The following is an 11,498-nucleotide window of genomic DNA, read 5'->3' as shown; positions in this document are numbered from 1 at the left end:
TGCTTGTTCACGGAATGTTCCGTTAAGGGCACACCAATTTCTCCCGCACTGGACTAGTAAACGTGTGCTCCTTTCAGTGGACTTGCATTCCATGCAATGTTGGATCTAGCTTGGCAACCCAAATGGGATAAGCCCAGTTCCCGAGATTCTGTTAACAGAATAAAAGTGTGGAGAAGGACAGCAAGACACCATTGACTATATGGAGCAGCACTACGGTTTTATATGACAATGACCAAATGTTAAAATCCGAGTCATGATCAATGAGAAAGCATCAGATACTCACCTTACAATCCCCTCAGACCCTTAACAAGGTCAAGAGAGTTTGCAGGAAATTTAATGATCCCAAGAATATGTCACTCCAGCTAAGCAGGCTGTCCAGGCACAGATCAACCATTAAGCTCCAAAGCAACCAGCCACCAAGCAAAGCGGAGAGAGAAGCAGCAAGCCGAAATGCAGCGCTGGTATATTAGAAGAGCCTAAATCAGTACATCACTTTACTAATTCTGCAGAAGCCTCCCCAGGAGTTTGAGTGTGCCAGTGCATTTTCTGTGCCAAAGTCTTTCTCAAATTCAGTTAAAATGGTCTCAGCTGAGCATGTGCACTGTATTGAGGACATTTGTCAAAGGAATTAAACCTAAAACAGAATCTATACTACACTTAATGCCAAAATCCTTCTTTAGAAAAGTACTTGGACAGGCCCAAAGACAGATCTCAAAAAGTGTTTTGGATAACTTCCTGTAGTTCTAGCTGACTGGAAGCCACTTCCAATATGCATTATGTAACAAAAACATATCCGGATATCAGGGTCCCAATTAAATAAAGTGAAATACCTTGGAGTGTCCATATTTTCATGCAAATGTCTGAAGAGATTGGGCAAAAAAAAAAAAAAAAAAATTCTCCACAACAGTTGAGGTGCAGGACTATGAAAGAAATGCAACCTACTGACAAAATGAAAGAAATTAAATTGTGAATATAATCAGCAGAAATATGCATTATTAAAAATAAAAAAAAAATCAAGCAAACAGAAAAATTCAAAGCCACAATTTTTAGATCCATTTTTTCCATTGCTGGGCTAATGAAGTGTGTTGCAGTGGCACTAGGGACAAGGCAAAACCAACTCTGAATGGGGGACAGAGGTCCATCGGAAAGGACACTCGCTTAACTCACTCATGCCTCCAATCAGGGCCAGTTTTAGGTGTGGGTGTGTGGATTAGAAAGAAGGTAAAGTACTGGAGAAAAAGTGCAAAGTAAAATAGACATGTCAAAGACAGCAACTAGACACATTGAAGGACTGAACCACCATGTCATCCTACTAATACTACATTCTAAAAAGTGTTGAGTTCTTATTATAAGGGCCAAGACACTGCTGTCAATCTCTTGACATGGAAGTCCTCATCAGCGACATCACAGCCTGTTTTTGTGGACAGCTACACTTCTTTCTTCAATTTTCCTACACAAATCAATAATCAGAAGGCAGTTGAGGGTGACCTGCTTAGGGTTAAGACAACTACATGTTAGCCTAAATCAATCAATCAAATTCCAATTAAAATTCTTTAAGCTTTCACAAAAGAATTTATCACTCCAGAGTATCAGTCAATGCTGTATGAAAAAAATGCTATATGATTAAAATTAAGTCTATTATTACATGTATGAAGCCAGACTTTTTGCAGTCCTAATGTTATGCTTCAACTCTAGATGAACATTTTAGTTCAGTAGCTCTGGTTTTCTGGAGCTTTCTAACCAGAGTCTGTCTGTGCAACCTTACAAATACACCATTTAAATAAGGGATTCAGTCATCTTTCCTACTTTATGATCAACAGCTTTTTATTTCTTTATTTTTCTTCTTAAACTCTTTTCCATTCTGCTCCTAGTGTCTGTCAAAATTGTATTTGTTTCAACATACCTGGAGTTTACATTTCACATGACTAAATTTATTTGCTCTGTAATGGTGGTACATTAATAGCATACACAAAATAAGTTTGGTACCGTTCACACAATCTTTATATATTTTGCATTATTAGATCACTCTAGGGCGGCACGGTGGCGCAGTGGTAGCGCTGCTGCCTTGCAGTTAGGAGGCCCGGGTTCGCTTCCCGGGTCCTCCCTGCGTGGAGTTTGCATGTTCTCCCCGTGTCTGCGTGGGTTTCCTCCCACAATCCAAAAGACATGTAGGTTAGGTGGATTGGCAATTCTAAATTGGGCTTGGTGGGTGGGTGTGTTTGTGTGTGTCCTGCGGTGGGTTGGCACCCTGCCCAGGATTGGTTCCTGCCTTGTGCCCTGTGTTGGCTGGGATTGGCTCCAGCAGACCCCCCGTGACCCTATTCGGATTCAGCAGGTTAGACAATGGATGGAGATCACTCTATATTATGAAAAATAGTCACAAGAAAGTACATCTCCTCCTTACTCTCATAAAATTGTAGTCTGTTACTACTACAGTGCACAAAAATGTAAAAAGCAAAATGCCATTTCTTGTGATTTCCAAAAGCTAAATGTTTACTTTCCAGTCCAAGAATACAGCACAGTCACCATGTATTAGTTTGATTTTAAATTGTGAAGTTTTGTAGGGATTTTTTTTCTGGGGGGGATGGGGGGCACATACATTTCTAAAATTCAGTTACCTCAGCCTAAGATGAAGGTGATGCAACTGCTGCATACAATCCTCCACAAATTAATAATTAATATAATAATAATAATTCATTACATTTATATAGCGCTTTTTTATCAGTTACTCAAAGCGCTCAGCAATTGCAGGTTAAGGGTCTTGCTGAAGGGCCCAACAGAACAGAGTTCCTTTTTGGCATTTACGGGATTCGAACCGGCAACCTTCCAATTGCCAGTGCAGATCTCTAGCCTCAGAGCCACCACTCCACCTAAATGTAAAAACCCCATTAGGTGTAACTCCACCTAAACTAAAATTAAAAGTATAATTAAGGTGTCTCAGACACATAAGCTAATGTCTAAGCAACAAATTAAGCAACTAGACCAAAACCACATGACATAAAATTTATAAAGATCTTTGCTTTGATAAACCTAATAATTAAACTAATGTGTAGTTCATTAAGGGTAGATCTCATTGAAAACTTAATTCACACCCTACTGCTTGTTGAGTATTCAAAGCATTGTTTTAAAAGGAAAAAAATACAATTAAAATAAATCTCTTTTTTGTACTCACAGAACTGCACAAAAATTTAAATGCAGAATGAAAAAAAAAATACTGGGGAGAAGCAAAGCCATTTTTTAATACAAAAGTAGGATAAAATAATCAAGTTAAAGTTCACCATAACAAACTGGGTAGCTTAAATGGTGATGCACAGAACAGTGACTTGTGATGTATCTAAATCAAACTCTGTTGTGATATGCACTAGTAAATTGTGATATAAAGCTTTAATATAAACCCCATCTTTCCCCAAAAAAGAAGCCAGACAAGACAGAACAATAAAAATTTAATGTCAAAAGATGGCTACATTCGTAAATAGCACCAATTATATCAGAAAGGTAACAGACAAAACATTTAAACAAGTAGCACAATATCTAAATAGTCTAGTTTCTTTTGCATCTCTGTACAAATGTACAAAGGTGTGCAGTGACTACACAATCTTTTGTTTTAAAAATTCACAAAAATGCTGGCAGGACAAAAGTTAACACAATGGTTAAATTAAGGTAAGGATTGCTTGAGAGTCAGACTCTGCAGGAATTCATGCTTTTGAAAGCGAAAAATTGAGGAACATTTACATGGGTCACAGTTTAAATATTTGGTGTGTTGCAACCTTTTAGTTCAGCTTTGCTGAACAAGATTCCAAGGCAAGTGAAATTTGCTTCTTTTGTTTTTAACCAGCTAACTTATATTTCAACAACAGAATGCATTGTCAAACACGTTTGTCAGTGGTTGGCCCGCTCACTAATGACATCCTGTAATCGCTTCAGAAGGACATCATCATTGTCTTGACAAAGTCTTTTAGCAGGAGATTCAGAGTCGCTGTCCATTGTAAATGCTCGTTTCCGACTCATCCGTTCACCTTGCTTAATCATACTGTTTATTGCTTGAAGATTCTGCAAACGAGAATACCATGTTTTATATCGACATCCTAATTTCATCTATTTACATACAGCATAAATATGCTCTGCTTACAAACTTAGATCAAACAGACACACAAATAATGACAAGCAGACTCACCTTAGAAGGACTGCCATTAAACTTGTAGGTTATGGCAGAGGCAGGGGAAGGACAAGAGCCATTCTTATGGGGAGATACATAAACAGAATGCTTCTGGGATACACGTCGAGGAGAAAGTGGTTGTGACTTGACAGAAGGGAATGGAGACAAAGGAGGTGCTTCCATCTAAGGAGGAGGAAAAAGAAATTGAACTGGCCGCGTATCCTCAGCAGAGTCATTTGTAATGTATAAAAGAGTACACCGTAACAAAACAGACATACTTAAGGCTGACTAGTAACACTGCAAAATAAAAAACACACACAACAACAAAACTTTTAATGTGCAGGTAACTTGTCTGCATAGGTACTGAGGCAATAAATTCAAAATTATTTTTTGCCACATAATGAAAAGTAACTTGAAAATAATGAACTCATCTCTGTGCATACAGCTGTAATGTATTACACATACATTCATATACACATATACATGGTAACCTGGCTGGTCTTCTAACCCGGCTATAGACTATATGTAAATGCGAAGTTTATGAAAAGAAATTTCATTGACTGGTAAATGTTGTGGAGTAGACTGATCTATTGGTCATCTCATTATTAGTAATAAAGACCTCACTTACATACACCAAAAAGCACATTTCTATCATATTTCTAAACAACCGTGTGTTTAATATATTACTTTTGAGAGATGTGGCACATGCCTCCAACCTCAAACAAAACATTTATTTCATATTACTCTTCTCCCAATTAACTACAAGGCACAGAACATTGAACAGATTTGGCTCTCTTAGTAACACCTCATTTTTCCAAAACAAACAAACATTATTTTGTTTCCTAAACATGAACACTGAAAAAAAATTAAATCTAAACCTAATTGAAGATAGGCAAAACAATATTACCCTGTAATCGGAGCCAGTAATAACATATTTCAGAGCAAATGCTTTCATTCGTAGCACGTAGACGGAGTTATAAAACTGAATGAGATCACCTCTGTCTGCTGACTCTGAGAGATGGCCTGTAAAATAAAATAAAAAACTCAAAAGAAGGCCAAAACACTTCCATTAGAGAAAACAATAATTACATCCTACACATTAAAAGCAGATGTAAATTTTGCAGTAGTGACAGAAGTTCATATCCTAGAAATAATCCAGCATCTTTACTGTTCTCTTTGGTTTATTTTAAGTTGAAATACATAAATAAACATGGCACAGTCATTACTGCTTCTGTCTTACAGCTTCATTAAGCTGAATTAACTGAAGACACTAAACTGAGCAAAAGTGTGTGTACGTGTGTGTGCTCTTACATAAACTGGTCTTTTACCTACGTTTTTACTTCTTGCCTTATATAACACTATGAGGATCAGCTCTGGTTTAGTATGATACTGCAATGGGAAAACTGGTTCAGATAAAGAATGAACAAAATGGTTGAGAAAGGAATTTTAATAGCTGGTCTTTCTTGTTGTGAGTGTTTTTTAAAGTAGAGCCTTTTTACTATACAGAAACAAGACCATAGAGTGACATGCACATTTGGCAGCCATTACGTACAGGGCAAACTTCTGTGTAAAAGCAGATGCACAACTGCATTGCAGATTCTATGAAAAAGATGACAGCAATAAGAAAACATTATCAGAACAACAAGAGTTTTAAAAAGATCCCAGCATGTATGTGGTTGAAAATTAAAGTATATATTCATAATCATGGTTAGTGTAGCACCTCCAGGGAAAACAAAACATAATATGCAACAGCCACCAATTCTTGGCAATTACAGACTCCAGCACTACTCAGTACACTTTTCTAGAATCACCACACAATGTGAGAATATCATGAGACAGTCGAGTAAAGGCACTAGAAGGAGAGGTGAATCAAAAATTTTACCTTTAACATTTGTTATTACTTCTGCCTCACTGGTGAGAACAGGCAAGGGTAAAACAGATTCCTTGTTTAGAAGAACACTCCTATAGACCTGTTGAGAAAGGACAAAACAACACAAAAAACACAGACAATGAGCTCTAGAATGGCTAAAGTTAACACCTACAACTAAACTGGCACAAAAAAATTAAAAAAAGGCAAAAACCAAGACCATGGGGGGAAAACAAACAGATATGGAAAAACATCTTTATTCAGTTCTAGAAAGAAGGCCTTTTCAGCTAGGATGAACATTGAATCAGTTTCACTTTCCAACTCCAAAAAAGGGATATGCGACACAAACCTATATTACATGCACGTTACCTCTTTTTCTACCAATGATTCAATCTTCACTATGTATAGTTTCCTTATTTGTTTAGTAAAACTGACATTATGTTAAAAAGGGTAGAATGAGGTAGGCATATTTGGTCACAGTGAATGATGTTATTTAAAAGTAAACATGCCCCTTTTGAATATATATTGGCAATAGCTGCATAGAATAAATATTGATTATGATGGGAGATTCTTGTTCCGGACTGTGTCCAAGAAAAAGACACCATGTCACACCTTGGCCATATTAGTTTGAAAAAGTCTGTAAAAAGGCCATGTAGCTGAAATGTAAACAATAATAAATACTAGGGCTCTGGTACAATTCAACCTTTAAAAACTATAAATTAACTTTATGTCCTCAAAAAAAAAAATCAGTTTTTGGCATGTTTAGAAGCTTGTCTATTGCTTGATTTTAACTGGGAAAATGGGGATGAAGTACTACCACGATGGCCAAGTGCCTTTACCACAGACAGTGTAGTGTGGCACTGTTCTTTCTTTTTTTTTTTTTTTAATATTAAGCGTGGACCTTTTTGTAGTTAAGGTGTATGTTGGAGAATAAATGGATTACAATGCAGTCTTTTGTGATAATTTTAGATAAAACATTGGAATTATTCATCCTTTTCCTTGTCTTTGAAAAATAGTTTTCTTGCTGAGCTTTGTTTAGTGTAGCTGGCATTAGAGGAATAATATGCAAATGAATACAGCATCTACATACATGCAACACATGAAAAGAACCCACATCATTAAATAAAATTTCTTTTGAAGGACATATGCAAACCATATTGATACATATTGATACATTAAAACAACTGGGGATGAGGTAAAGCAGCAGATAGGCTTTAGGTTTGTCCTCATTACAGGAAAAAACGACACAGAACTTATTGGAATACAGGCTTTATTATAGAAGTACACCTTACTACGTTTGGGTTTTTCCATGTTTTAGAATTCAACTTCCTATTTAATCGCTGAGCCCCAAGAGTTAGAATACTGCCACACTGCCTGATGCAGCAGATCTAGAACCATGCCAAACAGAATAAGTCGAAGGACAATGCTCATGTTCCATATATACAACATCTAAAAGCTTAAAAGTTAAACAATACAAAGGATTAATCCAATCTGGTAAGAAAGTAAAAATTACATTGTGCAAAACTTAGACAGGTTTAAGTTGGTTGTAAATATATATATATATATATATATATATATATATATATATATATATATATATATATATATATATATATATATATATAAAGATTACAATACTACTGCTTCAAAAATCAAAATTAACATTAACTACAGTTTTAATAAAAAGTTAATACTTATTGCTGCTCTAACTGCAGAGAGGAACAGCTCAACTCAACTCAGTCTCCTAAAACTGGACCTTAGAATATTAACCTTTAAAGTAGGCCACTCAAATCACATTTAGAATAATGATGATACAGGAAAAAAAATATTTCCCCCCACCCAAGGGTCTATTTCTTGGGGAGCCAGGAGGTTTAGGCAGTCCAAAGAAGGTCAAAAGGTAGGCAAAAAGTCAAACAACAGGCGACTCTTCTTGCCCTGTTACATTGAAACTTACATGGCTAGAGGCCTGTGGTTGACTCCGGTAACACCTCATAATGTCTTGAAAGGATCTATCTTCTTTTGTTACCTACAAAACAAGTTAAACATAAATGAAATAGGTTATTAAATACCAGAGAGCTCAATGCTTAAATCAGTTGCATAATCAGCTTTCCAACTAGGCCATTAATTTAAAAAAAAAAAACAAGAAACAAAGAAGCTCACTGGGGTGGAAGCAATGACAACTGAACTCTAGGAATCAGACTGTAAACTTCAGTGTATTGCAAAAGTTTTTAATAATTAACAAATCTGTTTTAAGCTGGAGCAAACAGATGTCAAGATGAACAGGATTCCAGAGCAAAATCGATCAAATCTTTTATTTAACCAGTCAATTGAGAGCAGGCTCATTTACAAAGATGAGCCAAACAAACAGTACACACTTTGCTGCAAATCAAATCAATAACTTATTATCACACAGCATTACACATACTGCACAGTGCACAATGGGTTATCTGCTGTTTGGTGCATATATGTCTCACTGAGCAGCAAATCAAGCGAGCAATTCAGAGCATCTTTTTACACACTCATTTCCCAAGTTTATTTTAATTTGATTCAGTCCATCCATTGTAAAAGTAATTGAGCAACAGTGACAGTCTAGAATAGTGGGTACACTTAGAAATAACTGCTTTATATGGTGAAACAGAGCCATCCAATGGTCAAGAAAGAAATATTCTCTATTCACAAATCACACATCTGTTATTCTAGACACATATAGCAAATAAAATAACTTCATTAGGAGTATTTAAACTCACAAAGACCACTGATTCAGATTTAACAGCCAACTGAAATTAAAGACAAACATCATTCATTAAAACAGGAAAATATGATATAATTTAAATATAAAACAGGCAAAGAGAAAAACAATTTCATGTTTTTGTTCTTAGATATATTGCTGCCGAAATAAATTTTCACCCAGCAACATAAGACCGACTCTCATTTGAACGAGGGCCTGTGCTCATATGGGATAATAAATTAACCTCTTTAGCATGTGAAACATGTAAAACAATGTATCGAATAATCTAAATCAGCAATTCTCAACCTTTTTCTCCTTGTGAACCCCTTCAAAAAACCGGAATAAATTGGTGAACCCCCTGTGTAGTCATTATAATATGTTTATCCTTGTACGTTGGATGTTTTGTTTCAATGTTGTCTATGAAGAAATGATGGCTTTAAACTGCTGTTGGCCAGTACTTCATTACTAATTACACAAAGCAGTTTAGGTTCTAACTCATCCCCGGTAAAAAAAAACCCATTCGCAAATAGTCGCTGCCATATTTTCACTTCTTCTCGTCTTACTATGTTCGCCTATTTTTTCCTTGCTTTCAGTCTGGAGAGACGGTAGCTCACTGCAACTTTCAGTATCGTCAACCAGTGTTGGTAACAAATCAGGGACCGAAGTAGAAGAAGCAGCAACTGATTGCTCGTCCAACTTTTTGTCAGACTTGATAAAACTACCTGTTTTTAACTACCAATCTATACTAATAAAAGGCAAATCTCTCACTGACTGACTGACTCACTGACTCATCACTAATTCTCCAAGTTCTTGTGTGGGTAGAAGGCTGAAATTTGGCAGGCTCATTCCTTACAGCTTACTTACAAAAGTTGGGCAGGTTTCATTTCGAAATTCTACGCATAATGGTCATAACTGGAAGGTATTTTTCTCCATTTACTGTAATGGAGTTGAGTTCGAAAGCCGTGGGGAGCGGAGTTTCATGTGACATCATCACGCCTCCCACGTAATCACGTGAACCGACTATCAACGCAGTGTGTAGAAAACCAGGAAGACCTCAAAAAAGCGCTGAAGAAAACATGCATTATATAATTGAGAAGGCAGCGAAACAATAAGAAGCGATCGACTGACATATACAACCATATTCATGAGTGCTGCTACTTCGGAAACAAAGCACGGTGTAAACCTAAACTTTAAATTAAGTTCACAGACAGGCATGCCGCTGGCGTTTGTAATTTACTGCCTGCCCATATAAGGCCGTCCATTAGCGGCAATCCAATAGAAACACTGCCGCTAAATATTCACGGGTGAAGGACTGTGCTTATGCAGAGGAAGATGATCAGGGTGGTGTTTGGCACAAACTCAGCGAAACTGCGAGAGAAACTTTTAAGCGCTGTGTCTTAGCTAACATTACATACAGCCGTGGACATCACATGAGATGGCACCAGCACAGCTGGGAACCTTCGATACAAGAACACCAAGCAGCTCACGTAAACTGATGCAGTGCACAGACAAAAAGCAACAGTTCCAAAGAGTGCTGAACAAAAACCGAATTACACAATTGAGAAGGCAGCAAAAAAATATGAAGCGTCTGATACATACAAGCATATTCATAAGTGCAGCTACTGCGGAAACAAAGCACACGGTGGAAAAAGTCAATGTCCCGCTAAAGGAAGACAGTGTAAAAAAAACCCCGTGCATGCAGTGTGTCACATCTCAAATAAAGAGGAAGATGAGCTGTTTATTGATGCAGGAAGAAACGAATCGATGAATGAAACCTGTTATCTTTACAATGATTGACAAACACGGAATGTAACTTGAACACAACACATCGTACAAATACGACCCTGATTAAAAGAAATAATGATAATCAAACCTTTGATGACAGCAACACTCAATATATATATATATATATATATATATATATATATATACACATATATATATATATATATATATATATATATATATATATACTAGCAGAATACCCGCGCTTCGCAGCGGAGAAGTAGTGTGTTAAAGAAGTTATGAAAAAGAAAAGCAAACATTTTAAAAATAACGTAAGATGATTGTTAATGTAATTGTTTTGTCATTGATATGAGTGTTGTTGTCATATCTATCTATCTATTTATTTATATATATATATATACACACACACACACAGACACATATATAAACATATATATACATATATACATATACATATATATATATATATACATATACACACATACATATATACATATACATATATATACACATACTGTATATATACACACACACACATATATACATACTGTATATACAACATATACATATCTACATATATACTGTATATACACATATATACAAATCTACATATATATATTAGGGGTGGGACTCGATTAAAAAAATGAATCCAATTAATTAGAGGCTGTGTAAGAATTAATCTTGATTAATCGTATGTAATCGCACATGTAAATTTGCCCCAAATCGCAAATGTTTTTTTTTTATTTAAAAAGGTTTTAGTGGGCAACAGAATCAAATAATAGACATGGACATGAATATTGTAAACTGAAGCTGTTTTAATTTCTGAAAAAAAAGCTTTTAAAATGCATTTGAATTCAAAACAGAAACAAAAATATCATCCCTGGTTAAAATTGGGCAGACTTAAAAATAAAGTGGTAGTTTAAGTACTTTAAGTACATTTTCAGAATAGTATTGTCTTTAAATAATAATAACAACCAAAATTTCAACATAAAGTGCAGTTT

The 11,498-nt window shown here is 35.8% G+C and overlaps 1 protein-coding gene across 1 annotated transcript in view; it reads right to left on the bottom strand.

Moving 5' to 3' along the window:
* Positions 1-3,430: 3,430 nt before the first annotated feature.
* Positions 3,431-11,498, bottom strand: part of rbl1 (retinoblastoma-like 1 (p107)) — a 52,946-nt gene continuing 44,878 nt past the window's right edge. The window contains exons 18-22 of the mRNA XM_039734897.1: positions 7,978-8,049; positions 6,039-6,126; positions 5,064-5,179; positions 4,175-4,339; positions 3,431-4,050 (exon numbers count right to left, since the gene is read on the bottom strand). Coding sequence (XP_039590831.1) covers positions 3,880-4,050; positions 4,175-4,339; positions 5,064-5,179; positions 6,039-6,126; positions 7,978-8,049 — 612 coding nt within the window. The 3' untranslated portion in view covers positions 3,431-3,879. The remainder of the gene's footprint in view (positions 4,051-4,174; positions 4,340-5,063; positions 5,180-6,038; positions 6,127-7,977; positions 8,050-11,498) is intronic.

This window comes from Polypterus senegalus, chromosome 14 (genome assembly GCF_016835505.1).
Source record: "Polypterus senegalus isolate Bchr_013 chromosome 14, ASM1683550v1, whole genome shotgun sequence".
NCBI classification, from domain to species: domain Eukaryota; kingdom Metazoa; phylum Chordata; class Cladistia; order Polypteriformes; family Polypteridae; genus Polypterus; species Polypterus senegalus.
Note: the sequence above shows the minus strand (reverse complement) of the source record. Positions and strands in the feature narration are given on the sequence as shown.